Source organism: Aotus nancymaae, unplaced genomic scaffold, assembly GCF_030222135.1.
Source record: "Aotus nancymaae isolate 86718 unplaced genomic scaffold, 86718_ANA_hifiasm-v0.15.2.pri h1tg000057l, whole genome shotgun sequence".
Classification (NCBI taxonomy): Eukaryota; Metazoa; Chordata; class Mammalia; order Primates; family Aotidae; genus Aotus; species Aotus nancymaae.
Window position 1 is genome coordinate 31091606 of NW_026988471.1, and position 22633 is coordinate 31114238.

At 37.4% G+C, this 22633-nt stretch overlaps 1 protein-coding gene and 1 non-coding gene across 5 annotated transcripts in view; one reads left to right on the forward strand and one right to left on the reverse strand.

The window, feature by feature from the left end:
* The window catches only part of SPAST (spastin), an 83721-nt gene that overhangs the window by 49532 nt on the left and 11556 nt on the right, over positions 1 to 22633 (forward strand). For all 4 annotated transcript variants that reach the window (XM_064363971.1, XM_021674425.2, XM_064363972.1 and 1 more), the window contains 8 exons: positions 4141 to 4215; positions 5665 to 5736; positions 10812 to 10887; positions 11108 to 11199; positions 11350 to 11429; positions 16562 to 16604; positions 17630 to 17709; positions 19531 to 19601. In XM_064363971.1, the coding sequence (XP_064220041.1) occupies positions 4141 to 4215; positions 5665 to 5736; positions 10812 to 10887; positions 11108 to 11199; positions 11350 to 11429; positions 16562 to 16604; positions 17630 to 17709; positions 19531 to 19601 (589 nt within the window). The remainder of the gene's footprint in view (positions 1 to 4140; positions 4216 to 5664; positions 5737 to 10811; positions 10888 to 11107; positions 11200 to 11349; positions 11430 to 16561; positions 16605 to 17629; positions 17710 to 19530; positions 19602 to 22633) is intronic.
* Positions 21501 to 21607, reverse strand: LOC135269882 (U6 spliceosomal RNA). The gene has a single exon (XR_010338120.1). It is a non-coding gene; the product is annotated as a U6 spliceosomal RNA (small nuclear RNA).

The window sequence follows — 22633 nt, forward strand, 5'->3', positions numbered from 1 at the left end:
GCTCATGCCGGTAATCCCACCCCTTTGGGAGGCCAAGGTGGGTGAATCACCCAGGGTCAGGAGTTCAAGACCAGCCTGGCCAACATGGTAAAACCCCATCTCTATTAAAAATACAAAAAAAAGATTAGCCGGGCATGGTGGCATGTGCCTGTAATCCCAGCTACTTGGGAGACTGAGGCAGGAGAATCGCTTGAATCTGGGAGGTGGAGGTTGCAGTGAGCTCAGATGGCACCATTGCACTCTAGCTTGGGCAACAAGAATGAAACTGTCTTAAAAAAAAACTTCTAAGAAGGTCTATATGAGAAAAATTATAACACTCATGAAAGAAATCAAAGAGCTAAGTAAATTAAGAGATATTCCAAGTAAATAGATAGGGAGACTAAATATTATGAGATAGTTCTTCCCAAGTTTATATATAGATTCAGTGCAGTCCCAATCAAAACCCAGACAGTTATTTTGTGGATACTGACAAACTAATTAAAGTTTATATGAAAAGGCAAAAGACCCAAAGCAGCCAATATAGTATTGAAGAAGAAAGTCAGAGAACTGAAACTACCCAACTTCAAGACTTACTGTAAAGCTACATTAATCAAGACAGCGTGTCATTGACAAAAGAACAGACAAATCAATAGAACTGGACAGAGAGCCTAGAAATCGACCCACACAGGTAAAGTCAACTGATCCTAGGCAGAGGAACAAAGACAATTCAATAGAGAAAAGATAGCTTTTTCAACAAATGGTATAGGAAAACTGGACATCCACATGCAAAAAAATTAATCTAGATGGCCCGGCGTGGTGGCGCACCAGCTAATCCCAGCACTTTGGGATTCTGAGTCTGGTGAATCATGAGGTCAAGAGTTCGAGACCAGCCTGGCCAACATGGTGAAACCCCATCTCTACTAAAGGTACAAAAAATCATTTGGGCCGGGCGTGGTGGCTCACGCCTATAATCCCAGCACTTTGGGAGGCCGAGGGGGTGGATCACAAAGTCAAGAGATCGGGACCATCCTGGTCAACATGGTGAAACCCCATCTCTACTAAAAATACAAAAAATTAGCTGGGCATGGTGGTGCGTGCCTGTAGTCCCAGCTACTCGGGAGACTGAGGCAGGAGAATTGCCTGAACCCAGGAGGCGGAGGTTGCGGTGAGCCAAGATCGCGCCATTGCACTCCAGCCTGGGTAACAAGAGCGAAACTCCATCTCAAAAAAAAATAAAAAAATAAAAAATAAATAAATAAAAATCATTTGGGTGTGGTGGCACATGCCTGTAATCCCAGCTACTCGGAAGGCTGAGGCAGGAGAATTTCTTGAACCCAGGAGGCAGAGGTCGCAATGTCGAGATCGCGCCATTGCACTCCAGCTTAGGCAATAGGGCAAGATTCTGTCTCAAAAAAAGTTAAAAAAAATTAATCTAGACACAGACCTGACAACTTTCACAAAAGTTAACTTAAATGGATCACAGACCTGAATGTAACATGTGAACTGAAACTTCTAGAGGATAACATAGGAGAAAAATGTTTGGTTTGGCAGTGACTTCCCAGGTACAATACTAAAACATGATCCTTGAAAGAAAAAATAAATACATTGAACTTTGAATTAAAAAATTCTGCTCCGGCCGGGCAAGGTGGCTCACACCTATAATCCCAGCACTTTGGGAGGCTGAGATGGGCGGATCACAAGGTCAAGTGATTGAGACCATCTTGGCCAACATGGTGAAACCTTGTCTCTACTAAAAATACAAAAATTAGCCAGACGTGGTGATGCAAGCCTGTGGTCCCAGCTGCTCGAGAGGCTGAGGCGGAAGAATCGCTTGAACCTAGGAGGCGGAGGTTGCAGTGAGCCGAGATTGCACCACTGCACTCCAGCTTGGCGACAGAGCAAGACTCCGTCTCCAGAAAAAAAAAAAAAAAAACAACTTCTGCTCTCTGTAAGATGCCGTTAAGAGAATGAAAAGACAAGCAGCAGAGTGGGAGACTTTACAAAATTCATTATCTGATAAAGGACCAGTATCCAGAATATACAAAGAACTTTTAAAACTCAACAATAAGAAAAGATACAACCCAGTTAATAAATGGGCAAAATATCTGAACAGACACCTCACCAAGGAAGGTAGATAAATGACAAACAAGGATATGAATATATGTTCAACATCATGTCATTGGGGAAATTGCACATTAAAACAACAGTAAGTTATCCCACACCTCATTAAAATGGCTAAAATCTAAAATACTGACACCACCAAATTCTGGCAGCGAATTTGGTGCAGCAGAAACTTTCATTCATTGCTGATGGAAATCTAAAATAGCAGAACCATTTTGGAAGATAGTTTGACAGTTTTTTACAAAACTAAAGACAGTTTGACAGTTTCTTACAAAACTCTTACCATATGGTCCAGCAGTCTTACTCCTTGGTATTTACCCAAGTAAGTTTAAAATGTACATCCACTCAAAAACCTGCACATGAATGTTTCTAGCAGCATTATTCATAGTTGCCAAAATTTGGAAGCAACCAAGCCATCCATAAGTAGGTGAATGGATAAACAGACTGTGTTATATCCGTGTAATGGAGCATTATTCAGCAATTAAAATGATCTAGCAAGCCAGAAAAAAACATGGAGGAACCATAAATGCATATTGCTAAATGAAAGAAGCCAATCTGAAAAGGCTATATACTGTAGGATTCTGACGATATGATGTTTTGGAAAAGGCAAAACTGTGGAGACAGTAAATAGATCAGTGGTTGCCAAGGAAGACAAGGAGAGAGGAATAGGTGGAGCACAGTGGATTTTTAGGGCAGTGAAACTGTTCTTTATGATAATCTAATGGTAGATACATGTCATTATACCTTTGTCAAAACCCATAGAATGTCAAACATAAGAGTGAACTCTACTGTAAACTATGGACTTCAGTTAATAATACATGATTTTTTCATGAGTACTACACTAATACAAGATATTCAGATTGGGGAAATTGGAAAGGAATGAGAGGTTATGTGGGAACTGTACTTTCTGCTCAATTTTCTGCAAACGTAAAATCACTGAAAAAAATAGACTTTTTTTTTAAGTTGGAGATTAACCATTTCATATGATTCAACTTAAAAGTATGAACACATTCATTATTACTTAATAAGTTTAAGTGAGGTGTTTTCAGTCTGGGGCTCCACCCTTGACTCTTGTCATGCCTAGTGTTCCTAAGTCTGGAGACTCTAACTTATTTTTTTAGAGAATAAAACTCCTGCCTCCTGCTTTGGTGGTGGTTGGTACCTGCTTGACCGCCTTTGATGGGGAGTTCCTCATACGAACTTTCAATCAGTTCCTCTGTTTTTGGCTGCCTGCCTTACTACTGCTTTCTGTGGTGCCTGATGCCTCCAATTCTTGAACCTTCCTGAGAATTTTGTTCACATCAGCGTGCTTCTTGTATCTAGGTATCCCTTCACAAGTAGACATTTAGGTTTTAAGCTCTGCTAAATGATTTACCACACTTTATCAGTTCTCCATTTTATGGGAATTTATTGTGTTATCTCCTTTTCTATTTTTGTTTGGAAGATTTATAATTTTTTATTCATTTAGTATTATTTTGGTGCGATTTCTAAGTAGAGAAACATGCCTGTGTTCAATTTGTCTTGTTTAAGCAGTCTTCTTTCAATATTATCACAAAGGAGTTGGTTTTATTTCATTTTGTTTTATTTTTTTGAGACAGGGTCTCACTCTGTCAGCAAGGCTGGAGTATAGTGGCAAGATCAAAGCTCACTGCACCCTTGGCCTCCCAAGGTCAAGTAATCCTCCCACCTCAGCCTCCTGAGTAGCTGGGAGCACAGGCAATCCAGCACACCCAGCTAATTTTTTTTTTTTTTTAATTTTTTGTAGAAGCAGAGTCTCTCTATGTTGCCCAGGCTGGTCTTGAACTCTTGGGCTCACATGATCCTCCTGTCTTGGCCCCCTAAAGTGCTAGGATTATAGGTGTGAGTCACCACACCCAGCTGTTTTTAATTATTACACTAATTTATGATTATGTGTTTCCTTTAAAGTTGTGGGCAGCTCTGTTTGGGAGGATGCTACTGAAAAGGATGCTTTTTAGATGACACATAGTACTTAAAATGTCTCTAGAATCATAGTTGTAAACTAAAGTATTTATGTTTAAGTTGTTCACAGGGCTTAGAGCTCCTGCCAGAGGACTGTTACTCTTTGGTCCACCTGGGAATGGGAAGACAATGCTGGTAAGAGTTCTCTTCAAATTTGAGTTTTCTATTGAGATATTTGGGATAACATGAAAAAAGAAACTTCATCTTGTCCCTGAGACTATTATTTATGATTTGCTTTTTGCTATGATACATTTTTGTTTGTTTGTTTGTTTGTTTTTGAGTGATCTCAGCTCACTACAACCTCTGCCTCCTGGGTTCAAGCGATTTTTGTGCCTCACTCTCCTGAGTAGCTGGGATTATGGGCACATACCACCACACCTGTCTAATTTATATATTTTTGGTAAAGACAGGATTTCACCATGTTGGCTAGGCTGGTCTCAAACTCTGGGCCTCAAGCAGTCCTCTCATCTGGGCCTCCCAAAGTGCTAGGATTACAGGCATGAGCCACTGCACCTGGCTGATAGACTTCTTTTAAGTTTTTCAACTACTTTTCAATATAGAAGTAGATGGAAAACCATAAGTATTATCTCAGTAGTGTGTTTTTGGTTGGTTAAATTTGACAGTGTCATTGTCATTATTTTTTGTAAATTAAATATTAAAATTTTTACCTTGGAAGAGTTTACCTTACTATATTGAGTGTCTTTCTAACCCTTGATTTTTGCTTCTACTATCATAACAACTTTATTTAAATAATCAGTATGTTATAGCTTTTTTTTGGTTATAAAGAGCTTCATTATCAATGCAAAAGCTTTTTTTTTTTTTTTAAGTATCCTTTTGCTAGAAGTTTTTATCAGGATCTGGATACCTCTTTCCTCTGCATAGCTCTTCTGGATGGAAAAAACTAATAGAGAAAGAGTAGCTTTTCCTAAGATGTTTGTCTTTCTCAAAGCAGTTATCTTTGTATATCTAAGAAGAGAAGAAAATGACACTCTCTTTTTTTAAAATTTCTCTCATTATCTCTCAGGAAGAGAGTAGAAAAAGCATAGCTCTTTCTGTAACCTGTCCTCATTGCTAAGAAAGAAACACATTGGTTGCCCTATATTGGGGATTGTATCATACCTTACATTTTTATTTTTAATTTTTTTGTGCCCCTCCCCCCTCCACATTTTTATTTTTTAATAATTTTTTTTTTAGACAGAGTCTTGCTCTATCACCCAAGCTGGAGTACAGTGACGTGATCTTGGCTCACTGCCATCTCTTCCTCCTGGGTTCAAGTAATTCTGCCACCTCAGCCTCCCAGGTAGCTGGAATTACAGGCATGCACCACCACGCCTGACTAATTTTTGTATTTTTAGTAGAGACGGGGTTTCACCATGTTGGCCAGGCTGGTCTCAAACTCTTGGCCTCAACTGATCTGCCTGCCTCGGCCTCCCAGAGTGCTGGGATTACAGTTGGGAGCCACTGCACCCGGCCCATAGCTTAAATTTTTAGAGAATCTTTTCTAGTACTTAAATCGATAAATATGGTTATCTTTTAAAAGCAAGACATGAACTAATTTAATATTTGCTCTTGTGATTTTTAAAGGCTAAAGCAGTAGCTGCAGAATCGAATGCAACCTTCTTTAATATAAGTGCTGCAAGTTTAACTTCAAAATATGTAAGTGCTGTTTCCAATATTGTCATATTTTAAGTTACTGTCTAAAAGTTACTGTGTTAACTATAAATCGTAATAATATTTCATGAAAATATTTTTCTAGGAGTTTTATATCTATTATTAACATGATTAATATCAATCTTCAGAGTAGAAAGTTAATGTACATTTGTGTTGTCAAATATTATATTAGTTTACTGGAACCATTTAATAAAATATCGTAAACTGGCTGGCTTAAACATCAGCAATTTATTTTCTCATAGTTGTGGAAGCTAGAAGTCCAAGATCAGTCAAAATGTTGGCAGATTATTTCCTTCTGGGGGCTGTGAGGGAAAATGTATGTTGCATGCCTCTCTCCTAGCTTCTAGTGGCTTGCTGGCAATCTTTTGCATTCCTGGCTTGTAGATGCATCCCTCTCATCTCTGTTTTTATATTCACGTGGCATTCTCCCTTTATCTGTCTCTGTGTCCAAATTTCCACTGTAGATTAGGGCCCCCCAAATTATCTCAATTTAACCTGGTCATCAGCAATGTTACAGCCTTCCCTGACTCTCCAAACTATTCCCCCCATTATCCTCTTAGCACCACTTGTACCTCATTTGTCATACTCATTGAAGTTGAAATTCATATTCTTTGATGTGATTATTTTAGTTGTATTTGATATCACTGTCACCTCCACTAGAAGATGGTCTCCATGGGGGCAGAGACTATCGCCATGTGTTCTTCACTTCCATTTTCAGTATCTGGCAGTGAGTAGGTACTGAATAAATACTTGTGGAATAAATAATCATATGATGTATAGATATTATTCTCATATCTCTGTTAATTAGGAAATTACAGAGAAGTGCAGTGATCTGCTCAGGATCTCATAAGGAAGTGGGAAACTAGGATTTGAGCTCCAATTAGTGTGGCCTTTCATTAAAAATATTACAGCAACCATTCTCTTTTATCCATACTTGTTTCAAGAGTATTCTGCTTCATCTTCATGTTTCCAGAAACATAACATTCATGATCTTAACCCTTAAATTTGATACTGCCTAAATATCTTGAAGCAAGTTTGCTTTTAAGAAAGTTGAGGCGGCCGGGCACAGTGGCTCAAGCCTGTAATCCCAGCACTTTGGGAGGCCGAGGCGGGTGGATCACGAGGTCAAGAGATCGAGACCATCCTGGTCAACATGGTGAAACCCTGTCTCTACTAATACAAAAAATTAGCTGGGCGTGGTGGCGCATGCCTGTAATACCAGCTACTCAGGAGGCTGAGGCAGGAGAATTGCCTGAACCCAGGAGGCAGAGGTTGCGGTGAGCCGAGATCACGCCATTGCACTCCAGCCTGGGTAACAAGAGCGAAACTCCGTCTCAAAAAAAAAAAAAAAAAAAAAAAGTTGAGGCTGGTTGTGGTGGCTCAGGCCTATAATCCCAGCACTTTGGAGGCTGAGGCAGGTGGATCACTTGGGCTCAGGAGTTTGAGACCAAGCTGGGCAACATGGCAAAACCCTGTCTCTAACAGAAATATAAAAAATTAGTTGGGCATGGTGCTATGTGCCTGTGTTCTCAGCTACTCAGGAGACTGATGTGGGAGGATCACTTGAGCCTGGGAGGTGGAGTTTGCTGTGAGCCGAGACATCATGCTACTGCACTCCAGCCTGGCTGACAAAGTGAGATCCCATCTCAAAAAAAGAAAAGACAAAAGAAAAAGAAAATTGAAATGTCTAGTCTATCATTTTGGCAGTTCTAGCTAATACAATTTTTTTTTTATGTTTAACTAAAATGTACTTTTTCTAAGTTTTAATGTACTTGATTTAACAAAATTCTAGTTTTCTTTTATGAGATAGCCTTTCAAATATATAGGAACTTAATGTTATATCTGCTTCCCCCCAGCCCCCAGAATAGTTATTATTATCTTAGTTGCCTTCTGTGATCTCATGCCAGTTTGTCAGTATGCTCAGAGGATGATAAGAATTGAATATTTTACCTCAGATGTGACCTGACTTTGAAGACTTAAAAAGAAAGCATTGGATAATATATAGATGTTCTGTCTCTTATGATATATCCTGAGAAAGCTTTTGGGAGGAACTGCATCATAGTCATGGACAACATTTGTGTTATTAAAATATCTGGATTAGTTTCCACAAAAAATCAGTTGCATATGTATCTTAACATGTTGTATTCTTGTTTAACCTTGTTTATTGAATAACTTGCATGTAGAAAAGTATAGCATAAGTATACAGCTCAGTGGATTACCACAAAGCAAATATACTTTCATAATCACCACCCAGGTCAAGAAATAAATTGTTACCTGTGCCCCCAAAATCCCTCCAGGCACTCCACCATCTTTATCCACTCACTCCTCTCCCCTAAAACCACTAGACTATTAACATCATAGACAAAACTAGCATGGCTTTGAACTTCATATAAATCTAAATAGGATTTTGTGTGTATGTGCATTTGGTTTCTTTCATCAGCATTATGTTTGTGAGATTTATCCAGATTGTTGCAAGTAGTTGTAGTTGTGCTTTTTTACACAAATAGATTTCATTTTTATATTTTTCTTATATTTTCAAACTGTTAATTAACCTGCTTCTAATTGATCATTAAAAAAAAAAAAACCTAACATTTGCATAGTTCTTGCCAGTTCATAGAGTTTTTCCACACAGTTTCAACGTGTTTGTAAAGTTTGGCATTCAGTACATCAGTATGCTACTAGATTTAAAAATTAGGGAAAAAAAATCAGAGAAGTTAATAAAGTAATATTTCTCTTGTATTATCTCTGCTAAGTCAAATATTTTGTGAGTTTCTTCAAATATTTTAATAAATCATAGTACTTAAAATGTTCTCAATGTTTAAAGTAGTTAGATCACATTTTACTTCCTATTTGAAATTTTAAGTCGTTATTCTATTTATTAATTTATTTTTTGAGACAGGATCTTGTTCTGTTGCCCAAGCTTGTTCTGTTGCCCAAGCTAGAGTGCAGTGGCGTGAGCATGGCTCACTGCAGCCTTAACCTCCTGGGCTCAAGTGATCCTCACACTTTAGCATCCTAAGTAGCTGGTACTACAGGCACATGCCACCATGCCCAGCTAATTTCAAAAAAATCTTTGGAGCTGGGCGCAGTGGCTTATACCTGTAATCCCAACACTGTAGGAGGCTGAGGTGGGCAAATCACGAGGTCAGGAGTTTGAGACCAGCCTGGCTGACATGGTGAAATCCTGTCTCTACTAAAACTACAAAAAATTAGTGAGACGTGGTGACAGGTGCCTATAATCCCAGCGATTCGGGAGGCTGAGGCAGGAGAATTGCTTAAACCCAGGAGGCCAGGGTTGCAGTGAGCTGAGATTGTGCCCCTGCACTCCAGCCTGGGCAACAGTGTGAGAAACTGTCTAAAAAAAAAAAAAAAAATTTGTTGTAGTGATGAGGTGTGACTATGTTGCCAGGCCAGGGCTGGTCTCAAACTTCTGGGCTCTAATGATCCTCCAATCTCAACCTCCCAAAGTGCTAGGATTACAGGCATGAGTCACCGTGCCTGGTCTTCAAGTTGTTATTAAAGCACGTTTACCCACATTATGCATTTGGTGTAATGGAAATAATTGTCATGGAAGTTAGGAGATAGGGATTCTAGACTAGCTTTTTTTTTTCTTGAGACAAGGTCTCACTCTTACAAGCCCAGGCTGAAGTGCAGTGGTGTGATCTCAGCTCACTGCAACTTCTGCCTTCTGGGTTCAAGCGATTCTCCTGCCTCAGCCTCAAGTAGCTGGGATTACAGTCATGAGCCACTATGCCCAGCGAGATTTTACATTTTTAGTAGAGATAGGGTTTTGCCATGTTGGCCAGCTAGTCTTGAACTCCTGACCTCAGGTGATCCACCCACCTTGGCCTCCCAAGGTACTGGGATTACAGGAGTTATCCACTGTGTCCAGCCTCTAGCCTAACTTTTACATCCTGAAGTGGCCTAAAGAAAGTATCACTTTAGGCCTGTTTCATCTGTAAATGTTAATGTCATAAGAGGTGATCTTTTGAGATTTCTTTCAGCTCTGAGAATATTTGTTTTGATTATTCTAAATCTGGGCCATTTCTTTTGTTTGTTTTTAAGTTAAATCTTCAATAAAAAGAATAAATGCCACCTAGAGGACAGAAACATTTTTATAGTAGATTGTCACAGACCTCATGACTCTTTCATTACTTTGGTGCATAAAATGGCCTTTGTATGCTGTCAGCACCTGGGAATGTCTCAGTGGGTGTTCGTAGACCTTCTGGACTATCTGGAAATATTTTGATATTTATTGGCTGGGCACCGTGGCTCATGCGTCTAATCCCAGCACTTTGGGAGGGTGAGGTAGGTGGATCACCTGAGGTCAGGAGTTCAAGGCCAGCCTGGCCAACATGGTGAAACCCCGCCTCTACTAAAAATACAAACATTAGCCAGGCATGGTGGTGGGCACCTGTAATCCCATCTACTTGGGAGGCTGAGGTATGAGAATAGCTTGAACCCAGGAGGCAAGGTTACATTGAGCCAAGATTGCATCACTTCACTCCAAACTGGGCTACAGAGCAAAACTCTGTCTCAAAAAAAAAAGAAAGAAAGAAATTTTGATATTTATTGATGATGGTGTTGTGAGAATGACTTTTCAAGGTGTTCTTAATAGAGCAAGTTTTGTTTAGGAGAGCACATTCCAACTTACTTGCTTCTATAAATATACCTTGTAATCTAGGGCTTAAAGAATATGTACAGCATCTCTTTGTCTCCCTTAGTCTTCCCTTTTCTCACTAGTTAGATCCTTGACCGAATAACTATTTCATTCTCAAGTCTTAGAATGCAGGGTGAAGCAAAATAGATTAATTTTTAAAGCACTTACCAGGCTATATGAAATCACGGTCTATTTTCTAAAATTGTAAGGGACAGTTCAGTAATACTGCCTCCTTTCTCAAACCAAATCTTTGGTTGTTGTAAGAAAGGGAAATTAAATTCCTGTGTGCTAGATTTTCTTTTTTTTTCTTTTTTTGTTTTTTTAGATTTTCAACATAAAATTTAAAAAACTGAAAAAATGTTGCATTTTATGTGTATAACAATATAATGCCTTGTTTTAGGTGGGAGAAGGAGAGAAATTGGTGAGAGCTCTTTTTGCTGTGGCTCGAGAACTTCAACCTTCTATAATTTTCATAGGTAAGAACATATTTTCTAACTAAGTTAGTTGACTATTTGTAAAATTTCCCTCTGCAAATAGGAAAGATATGATTGGAACATCCAGAAGGAAGAAGTTTTAAAGAAGGGCAAGCTTAAAGACTATCTAATGAGTTTAATAGGACCCACTATATTAATAAGTATTAAACTAGATTGATCTCAGATGACTTTAATTAAAGTCTTATACTTGTATTTCCTCTAGATGAAGTTGATAGCCTTTTGTGTGAAAGAAGAGAAGGGGAGCACGATGCTAGTAGACGCCTAAAAACTGAATTTCTAATAGAATTTGATGGTGTAAGTGCTGATTATGATTTTTTTAATGTGGCAGCGTTTTAGTATATATATATGTATATTCCTATAAAATGGCCAAGGTTAAAAATACAAATATCTTTATATTTGTTATTACTTTTCTAAATGTATTGAAAAAAGATTTTTTGCTTGTAGGTACAGTCTGCTGGAGATGACAGAGTACTTGTAATGGGTGCAACTAATAGGCCACAAGAACTTGATGAGGCTGTTCTCAGGTAGGGAGATTTATATGGAAATACATGCATTTATTACAGACAATATTTACTCATGTATTCATCTTACGTATTATTTCCTTATTCTCAGTTTTAAGACAATTCACTATTTTCCTCCCGTACTATCCTCTAGCCTCTTGTTACCAACTAAATAATGATTTTGAGGTCAACAGCTTGATATTAGGAGAACAAGTCTAGTAAAGGTTTAGTTAAGGTTTTAGGCAGATTGGTCGGTTCTTCTGGGTTGCATTGAATTATCTTTAAACTTCAAAATTGATTCTTACCCTCTTTTATTGGGCTTCATGAGAAGATGATCAAAGCACGGTTCATGGAAAATGTGTTTTCCATTCTTGTGTGTTTGAGCAAATTTATTCCCTTCATACTGGAAGAACAATTTGACCCAGCATAAAATTCTTGGGCATACTTCCCCAAGGAATTTACAATATTGCTCCATTGTTTCTAGGATTGGCTATAGTAGTGTAAAAGTCTGAATCCAAGCTGATTTTTTTTGTTTGTTTGTTTGTTTTTTGAGACGGAGTTTCGCTCTTGTTACCCAGGCTGGAGTGCAATGGCGCGATCTCGGCTCACCGCAACCTCCGACTCCTGGGTTCAGGCAATTCTCCTGCCTCAGCCTCCTGAGTAGCTGGGATTACAGGCACCCGCCACCGTGCCCAGCTAATTTTTTGTATTTTTAGTAGAGACGGGGTTTCACCATGTTGACCAGGATGGTCTCGATCTCTTGACCTCGTGATCCACCCGCCTCGGCCTCCCAAAGTGCTGGGATTACAGGCGTGAGCCACCGCGCCCGACCCCTGCTGATTTTTTTAAATTTAAAAATTAACTTGATTTTTTTCTCTCTTTACTATATAGAATTATTAGCCATTGAAATCTGGTTATTTGAAAAGTATGTTGATCTGTATTTATTTTTCCGGAGATTTGATGTTTCTTTAAATTGATAGTTTGGAACTTCCTTTGTTTTGGGAAATTTGTTTTATTAATTTATTTATAATTTTGACTTTTATTTTAGATATGGGGGGTACATGTGCAGGTTTGTTACATGGGTATATTGCACCCAGGTAGTGAGTATAGTGTGTAGTAGGTAGTTTTTCAACCCACACCTCACTCCTTTCTTCCCCCATGTAGTAGTCCACAGTGTGTATTGTTCCCATGTTTATGTCCATGTGTGCCCAATTTTTAGCTCCCACCTATGAGAACATACACTATTTGGTTTACTGTTTCTGCATTAATTTGCTTAGTATTAAGGCCTCCTGCTCCATTTATGTTGCTGCAAAGGGCATTATTTCATTCTTTTTAATGGCTGTGTAGTCCATGGTGTGTATGTACCACATTTTCTTTATCCAGTCCACCATTGGTGGGCGCCTAAGTTGAATCTATGTCTGCTATTGTGAATAGTACAGCAATAAACATGAAATGCATGTCTTTTTGGTATAATGATCTGTTTTCCTTTGGGTATATACCCAATAATCAGATTGCAGGTTCAAAGGTAGATCTGTTTTATGTTTTTAGAGAAATCTTCAAACTGCTTTCCACAGTGACTAAACTGTACATTACCACCAAGGTATATATGCTCCACAGCCTCACCAGCATCTGTTTTTTTTTTTTTTTTTTACTTTTTCCCGACAATCTCTAGACAATATGGGATTTTTTTGCTGTTATATTAATAGCCATTCTGACTGGTGTGAGATACTCGTTATGATTTTGATTCGCATTTTTCTGATGATTAGCGATGATGCATATTTTTTCATGTTTGTTTTCCCCTCATATGTCTTTTGAGAAATGTCTGTACATTTCCTTTTTACCCATTTTTTAATAGGGTTGTTTGTTTTTAGCTTGTTCAATTGTTTGAATTCCTTATAGATTCTGGATATCAGACCTTTGTTGGATGCAATTCTGTAAGTTGTCTGTTTGCTCTGTTGATGGTTCTTTTTGCTGTGCAGAAGCTTTTTAGTTTAATTAGGTCCCACTTGTCAGTTTTTATTTTTATTGCAATTGTTGTTGAGCCAAAATTTCTTTCCAAGGCTGATGTCAAGAAGGGTATTTTCTAGTTTTCTTCTAGCATTGTTATACTTTTGAGATCTTACGTTTAATTTAATCCATCTTGAGTTAATTTGAGTATATGGTGAAAACTAAGGGTTCAGTTTCATTTTTCTACATACTGCTAGCCAGTAATCCCCACACCATTTGTTAAATAGGGAGTCTTTTCCCCATTGCTTTTTTTGTGTCAGCCTTGTCAAAGATCAGTTGGGTTATAGGTGTGTGGCTTTATTTCTCAATTTTCTATCCTGTTCCTTCGGCCTGTGTGTCTGTTTTTATACCAGAATTATGCTGTTTGGGCTACTGTATAGTATAGTTTAAAGTCAGGTAATGTGATACTTCCAGCTTTGTTCTTTTTGCTTAGGATTGCTTTGGCTATTTTGGCTCTTTTTTGGTTCCATATGAATTTTAGAATAATTTTTTCTACTTTTGTGAAAAATAACATTGATAGTTTGACAGGAATAGCACTGAATCTGTCAATTGCTTTGGGCAGTATAGTCATTTTACAAACAGAGCAATCAGGCAAGAGAAGGAAATAAAAGGCATCCACATAGGAAAACAAGTCATCATGCTCTCTCTCTTTTCACTGGCAATATGATTCTATACTGAAAAAACCCTAAAAATGCCGCCAAAAGGCTACTAGAACTGATAAATGATTTTACCAAGGTTTCAGGATACAAAATTAGTGTACAAAAATTAGTAGCATTTCTATATACTAATAATGTTCAGGCTAAGAGTCAAATCAAGAACACAATCCCATTTACAACAGCCACAAAGAAAATGAAATGCTGGCTGGGCACGGTGGCTCACGTCTATATAATCCCAGCACTTTAGGAGGCCGAGGCGGGCAGATCACTTGAGGTCATGAGTTCGAGACCAGCCTGACCGACACGGTATAACCTCATCTCTACTAAAAATACAAAAAGTTAGCTGGATATGGTGGCGGGCACCTGTAATCCCAGCTACTCGGGAGGCTGAGGCAGAAGAATCGCTTGAACCCAGGAGGCAGAGGTTGCAGTGCGTCAAGATCATGCCATTGCACTCCAGCCTGGGTATGACAGAGGAAGACTTCATCTCAAAAAAAAAAAAAGAAAAGAAAAGAAAATGAAATATCTAGGAATACAGCTGATGAAGGAGGTGAAAGAATCTCTACAAGGAGAACTGTAAAGCACTGCTAAAATAAATCAGAGATGACACAAATAAATGGAAAAAACACTCCATGCTCATGGATTGGAAGAATCAATATCGTTAAAATGGGAAATTTATTTTAAATGATATCTTAATTTTTTTCCTAGTTCATTTTTCTTTTTTCTTTTGCACATAAATTCCCTATCTGTAATTTTCTTCTTCATCCTTTTAAACTCTTAGGTCTTTTTGTTTTGTTCTGTTTTCCCAAGCCTGTTACCTTTATTCTTACTGGGTTAGTATCTGATCTCCTTTCTGCTATGTGTTTTGTAACCCTTCTTTCCTTGGTGATTTTTTATTTATTACTTTCCTGACCTCTGTTACCCTAATTTTCATCTTCTGTTTTATTTCTTTGAGCATCTATATGTTTTTTCCATAAGCTCTTATATCTCATTGGGCTCTTGTTTCATAGAAAACAATTTTTTTGGGCAGGCAAATCACTGGAGACCAAGAGTTCGATACCAGCCTGGCCAACATAGTGAAACCCTGTCTCTACTAAAAATACAAAAAATTAGCTGGGCGTAGTCACACGTACTTGTAATCCCAGCTACTTGGAAGGCTAAGAATCGCTTGAACTGGGAGGCAGAGGTTGCAGTGAGCCAAGATGGCACTACTGTACTTCAGCCTGGGCAACAGGTCTGTCTCAAAAAAAAAAAAAAAAGAGAAAACAATTTTTTGGTTGAGCGTCATGGTGGGTCATGCCTGTAATCCCAGTACTTTGGAGGTCAGATCACTTGAGGCCAGGAATTCCAGACCAGCCTTGCCAACATGGTAAAACCCCATATCTATTAAAAGAAACTTAAGGGTAAAAGATATCTTTTTAATTAAATTACTTCATGGAAAGATATTTGGTCATGATTTTAATTTGCTCTATGGCAAAATCTTCTCATGCTTGTTGTTCATTTTATCTAGTTTATGTTTATTGTGTTTTGTTTGCTCTTTTGGGGACAGGTTTTTTTTTTTTAATGAGCCCCCTGTCCTTGTTTTTCACTTTTGCTTATTATTTTTCTTTGAATAAAAGGAGTTTTCTTGGAAAACCTAGTTTTGGAAGGATATTGTAGGGGAAGGGATAGGTATTTTGAGTAGTCCATGTATACACTAAACTAACATGCAGCCTCCCTCACAGTGAAGCCCTACCTGATAATGAAATACATGTGTGTGTAAATAAGAGTTAGAGTTGATTTATTCTTCCACTAAAAAATATTGGTCACTGCAAGACAGTGTCTTCCCACCAGACTGTTAGATGCCTTCTTTCAAAGATAATATGTCTTAGAGTTTGTTCAGTCTCACCTTCCTTGCCATTCCTGTGCTATCAGTTAGGGTTTACATGTTCTGCAGAGCCAGGCCTCATATGCTTGTTTAAATGTGGAGGGATTGGCTTTATTATCCTTCAGGGTGTGCTGTCTCTTTTTGGGGGAAAACTGTGTTCTGACAGTCATGTCCATGATCTTCCGCAGCAGATCCTGTGTGCGTCTTCCTTTTCTCAGTGTAATTTTCACTTTCCTAGGCAGTTCACCTTTATGTATTTTAGTTCCATAAATGTTACCTAGTTTGTTGATAAAGTTTACATTTCTATTTCTATTATCCTTGCTGATTTTAGTTTTTTTCAGATTCAAGAAAACAGGAGAGATCTACTTATATCAGATATTTTGTTTTAAAGCATTATTGCTATTAAAACCATACATACATAAATGATTAGTTCTAAAAATACTGAATTAAGCATTTTTAAACAACTAGAGTTTTAAAAGAGTAACAAAAATAGTTTTACATAGATAACTACCAAAATGCATTCCAGTGCCTTCAATATTATACTTTAAAAGCTTTTTCCTGTCATTTGCTGCTTCAGCTTTAAATTCAAAATTATATTTCTAAAAGTGCTGGGTTTTTTTTTTTAGGCGTTTCATCAAACGGGTATATGTGTCTTTACCAAATGAGGAGGTATGTATCTGTGTTTGAATTTTTTTTGTTTTAAAGCAGAAACAAGAACTACCATCTTGACAATATTAAGTCTTCCAATCCATGGTACACCTACTTTGGAAAACAGTTTAGTGGTTTCTTAAAAAGATAAACGTAAGCTTACTGTCAAACTCAGCAATTTCACTCCAAAGAATTTACGCAAGAGAAACAAAAATGTACGTTTACACAATGACTTATACAAGAATTTTTATAGCAGCAATATTAATAATAGCCAGAACCTACAAAGAATCTAAATGTTCATTTTGGTGAATAAACAAATGTGCTATGTTCTTTTAATGGATACTGTTATCTGTTATACATGCTGCATACTCACTTCATATATTAAGTTTATGATAATTGAAAGAAGCAAGATATATGTCACATATCATATATTCTGTTTATGTGCAGAAAATACAAATTTCTAGAAACATAAAGCAGATCAGTGGGTTGTCAGGGTGAGGGCTGGGAATGAGGATTAACTGCAAACAGGTATGAGTGACCTAAAAAGTGTTCCAAAACTGGATTATGGTGATGATTGCACAACTCTATAAATGTATTAAAAGTCATTGAATTATACATTTACAATGGGTGAAGTTCATGGTGGATGAATTCATGCCTCTATAAAACTGTTTTTTGGCCAGGTGCGGTGGCTTACACCTGTAATCCCAACACTTTGGGAGGCTAAGGTGGGAGGATCACTTGCACCAGGATTTCAAGACCAGCCTGGGCAACATAGGGAGACCTTGTCTCTACAAACACTTTTATGGAAATTAACCAGGCATGGTGGCACATACCTTTGGTCCAGTTACTCAGGAGGCTGAAATGGGAGGATTGCTTGAACCCAGGATATCAAGGCTATAGTGAGCTATGATTGTGCCTTGCACTCCAGCCTGGGTAACAGAACAAGACTCTGTCTCAAAATAAAAAGTAAAATAAAATAAGAAAAGAATAATTAATTCTGATATTAAATTAGACTGGAATGATCATTTTTTAATATTTATTTTCAGACACGACTACTTTTGCTTAAAAATCTGTTATGTAAACAAGGAAGCCCATTAACCCAAAAAGAACTGGCACAACTTGCTAGGTGAGTAATTTGGATTTGGTTTATGTTACAGCTTTTATTTATTTGTTTTTTGCAAATAATTCTTTTTTTAGTTATTTAAAGTAATCTTAAGTATGAAAGAAAAATTCTTTTATCAGAAAACTTTTTGTCTCATCCTCTACCTCCTTTGCCTTATTCTTATATATATACGGAATCTAAATTTTACTTACTAGGTCCTCTGCAAGACATGACCTAAATATCTAATGATGATAATATATTCTTTTTATAAATTTATTAAAACCTATAAGTGGTATTAAAATAATTTAAACATTTACAGCCTGGGCAGCATGGTGAACCCCCATCTCTACAAAAAAATAAAATGAATCAGGAATGGTGGCACACACCTGTAGTTCCAGCTACTTGGGAGGCTGAGGTGGGAGGATCCCTTAGGCCCTGGAGGTGGAGGTTGAGCGACATAGTGAGACCCTGTCTCAAAAAAAATTTGAAACATTTCACATCTGCTCATACTAACACAGATATTTTTACATAAACTTATTCTTTTGCATTACACTGAATAGTTTTTGTCTTTCACACCTTGAACTTTATGAACAGTGTGGTAAAATAGAAACTAAGTATAGGAGATGCGCTCATGAATTTTATTCCCTAGAAAATGTCGTAAAATAATTTAAAATATTCAGCAAGTATGTGAGTACTGAATAATTTTAACAAGAACTCTGAGTTCCCAGATACCTGTAACAAAAGAACAAATAACTTGGAAATACCTTCTTTTCCAGACTTTTCTGTCTGTCCCCATATTTAAAGAAATCTACTTTGATTGTCCCTTATCCCAACAAGAGACTGCTCTTTGCCAAGATAAACACTAGAGAAGTAATTGTGTTTATGTGTCAGTTGGCACCAACAGTTTGTAGATGTTACCTTTCCAGGTGACATATTTACAATTTAATTAAGCCTCTGGAGATAGTATGCCTTACTCTAAAGGGATGGTTCTAATGATTAAAAGTTGAGGCATTACAGGGAACTAGTAGTTGTTTTCAGCAAATGGGCCTTTTCGTTCCCTTAAAATCAAACCACAAAACTATAGTCTTGCTGACAAAGGGAAACTAATTTTTTTTTGTTTTGTTTTTTGTTTTGTTTTTTGTTTTTTTTTTTTGAGACGGAGTTTCGCTCTTGTTACCCAGGCTGGAGTGCCATGGCGCGATCTCGGCTCACCGCAACCTCCGCCTCCTGGGTTCAGGCAATTCTCCTGCCTCAGCCTCCTGAGTAGCTGGGATTACAGGCACGCACCACCATGCCCAGCTAATTTTTTGTATTTTTAGTAGAGACGGGGTTTCACCATGTTGACCAGGATGGTCTCGATCTCTTGACCTCGTGATCCACCCGCCTCGGCCTCCCAAAGTGCTGGGATTACAGGCTTGAGCCACTGTGCCCGGCCTATGGGAAACTAGTTTTTACCTTCTTATTATATGGAGATTTTAAATCTGCAGAGATTAAAATATAATTTGCTGTTTCGGCTGGGCATGGTGGCTCATGCCTGTTATCCCAGCACTTTGGGAGGTGGGTGGATCACCTAAGGTCAGGAGTTTGAGACCAGCCTGACCAACATGGTAAAACTGCATCTCTACTAAATACAAAAAAAAAAATTAGGTGTGGTGGTATATGCCTGTAATCCCAGCTACTTGGGAGCCTAAGGCAGGAGAATCACTTGAACCTGGGAGGTGGAGGTTGCAGTGAGCCAAGATCATGCCATTGTACTCCAGCCTGGACAACAAGAGCAAAACTCCATCTCAAATTAAAAAAAAACAAACTGGAACTAACTTGCTGTTTCTTCCTTCCCCTCCTCAGAATGACTGATGGATACTCGGGAAGTGACCTAACAGCTTTGGCAAAAGATGCAGCACTGGGTCCTATCAGAGGTAGGTGTACAAGAGCTTGAAACATTTAGAACTATTTATTATACCACTTTAGAAGTTTAAGAAGTCCAAAAAAAAAATCTACCTCTCTCTCTCTCTCTCTCTCTCTCTCTCTATATATATATATATATATATTTTTTTTTTTTTTTTTTTTTTTTTCTTTTGGAGGCAGGGTCTCACTCTGTTGCCCAGGCTGTAGTGTGTACTGACACAATATAGTTCACTGCAGCCTCAAACCCTCCAGGCTCAAGTGATCCTCTCACCTCAGCCTTCCTGGTAGCTGGGACTACAGGCATACACCATCATGCCTGGCCAATTATTTTATTTTTTTTGTAGAGATGGGGTTTCACCATGTTGCCCAAGCTGGTCTTGAGCTCTGGGCTCAAGCGATCCACCTGCTTTGGCCTCCCAAAGTGCTGGGATTACAGGCATGAGCCACCATGCCCAGCCTTAAAACCATTCTTAGCTCACAAATCATACAAAAATAGTCTGTGAGTCAGTGGACTGTGACCCCTGTTCTAGGCACAAGATTTCACTTCTTGATAATAGTAAGCAATGGAAAACTCAAAGAAAAAGAAAACTTTTAAACAAAAAAGATTAATATAAGAAAAATGTTCTTACATGTTTTCTGGCTCTTTTCTTTTCTTTTTTTTTTTTTTTTAGCTTTGATTATTATAAACATTGTGTTATTTTTATTTAGTTTATCTCTTCTGAAGATTTTTGGAACACAGTTTTAAAACAAGCAGCAGATACCAGATCATTTCATCCCTAAATACTTTATTATTTAACTCTAAGAGATAAACTTAAAAACATACTCCAATAACATCACACCCTATACATTTTTAAATTATCCAAACATTAGAAAAATTCCACTTTGCAGCTTTTTTGGTCAAATTAATATTCATTTGAGATCTACATGCTGCGTTTGGTGGATATGACTCTTAATTTGTTTTTAATGTGGAATAATCTTCTCTAGTGTCTTTTTACCATGATGTTGGTGTTTTGAAGTAATTGGGTTATAGGATACGCCATATTCTGAATTGGATTGTTTGGGTTCTTATGATGTCATTTAACATCCTCATCTAACCTCTGTATTTCCTGTGAAATGGTAGTTACATATAGACACTTAATTTTTAAATAGCTTTAAAATATATAATTTCAATTTTTCCAGAAGCCTTTTTAGACTATACTTTAGTCATCATTCTTATGATTATACTTGATACAATTAAATATACAGATTGATTTACTTGTTTCTGTTATGAACATAATTTTTTTTATGATTAGGTCACATGCCTCTAAAGAAAAAGGCTTATGTGATTTATTCTGTTGTTGTTTTTCAAACATAATATACTAAATATATGTAATAATAAAATGAATTTATACTTAACATTACTATTTTCATCTAATGGTTATTTTATGCTTTCCAATGAGCCTTAAAATATCCCAAAATAAAATAATTGTTTATTGTCATGTTACAGATATAAAATCTAGGGAACACAGTTCTAAGATGAGCCAGGAACAGCTGATAAAATATCACATGTGATCTCTCTAGGTTGCATTTTATGTCTCATCTAATTACCTAGACATAGTGCACATATATAGTTTATTTATCTATATCAATTAAAAATAATATACCATACGATTTTTATTATACTAGCACAGTGTTGTGAGTTTTATAAAATTTCTCAAGACAAAAAGGACAGTGGTACTTTAATCTCAACTTCCCACGTTGAAGTATTTTAGAAAAGAAAAACCACTGAAAATACATATTAGGACATCAAAATCTGAGAAAAACAAAAATCCCAAGGAGTTTTCATTACATAATTGTTTTGAATTTATTAAGATTTATATAAGAACTAAAGATAATCCTTTTCGGTGGAAACAACAGTTTCAATGAACTTAAAAAATATGGAACGCTTCACGAATTTGCGTGTCATCCTTGCGCAGGGGCCATGCTAATCTTCTCTGTATCGTTCCAATTTTAGTATATGTGCTGCTGAAGCGAGCACTTCTGGCTCAATATTCTGACATCATTTGAAATTAATGTGTCTAAAGGAAATTATATAAGTTTTTACCTTTTTATGTCTTTTGAGGAATTGCAGCAAAATATTTATTCCTATGTTTTTATTCAAGTTTGTTGATTCCGAAATACCATGACTGATTATTTTTAGGTTAGGTTAGGATAAACTTACATAGATATTTTCAGCTACTTTTCCACAGCCAGCCTGGGTAGTAGATGTTTGATGCTTTCAGGTATGCACTCAGATTATTAGCTATGATGATAAAATAAATATACAACCCCAGAGCACTAGTTACAGCTTCATCTCTTTTCTCTCATTCAAGAAAGTACAATTAATATAGTTGTATGAGAAACATATTATCATAGTGTCTACTGTAATTTGCATTAAAAGCCTACATTATGTAAAAGCTTTTGGTTTTACTGTTTAAAAATTACCAGTAACACCTCCCATAGTGAAATAGGGTAGTGATTAAGAACTGTTACTTTGCAAAATAAAAAATGAAATCTTGAGAGTATATTTTGAAACTCTGGATAAACAAATTTTCTTGTTGCCAGAGCTTAAATCCTGTTCAGATAGTTCACTCAGAAATAGTAGCCAATGCATATTTTTTTTAGAACATTTTGGCTATTCTGAGGCAGATAAAATTTGGGGTTAAAAAAGATTCGCATCCATTAACATACAGAAAATGGTCGGGTGCAGTGGCTCATGCCTGTAATCCCAGCACTTTCGGAGGCCAAGGTGGGAGGATTGTGTGAGCCTGAGAGTTCAAGACTAGACTGGGCAACATACGGAGAGACTATCTCTACAAAAAAAATAAAATAAATTAACTGGGCCTGTTGGCATGCTCCTGTATTCTCAACTACTCGGAAGGCTGAAATAGGAGGATCACTTGAGCCTGGAAGGTCCAGGCAGCAGTGAACCATGGTCATGCCACTGCACTCCAGCCTGGGTGACAGAGTGAGGTGCTATCTTAAAAAGTAAATAAATAGGCTGGGTGTGATAGCTCACGCCTGT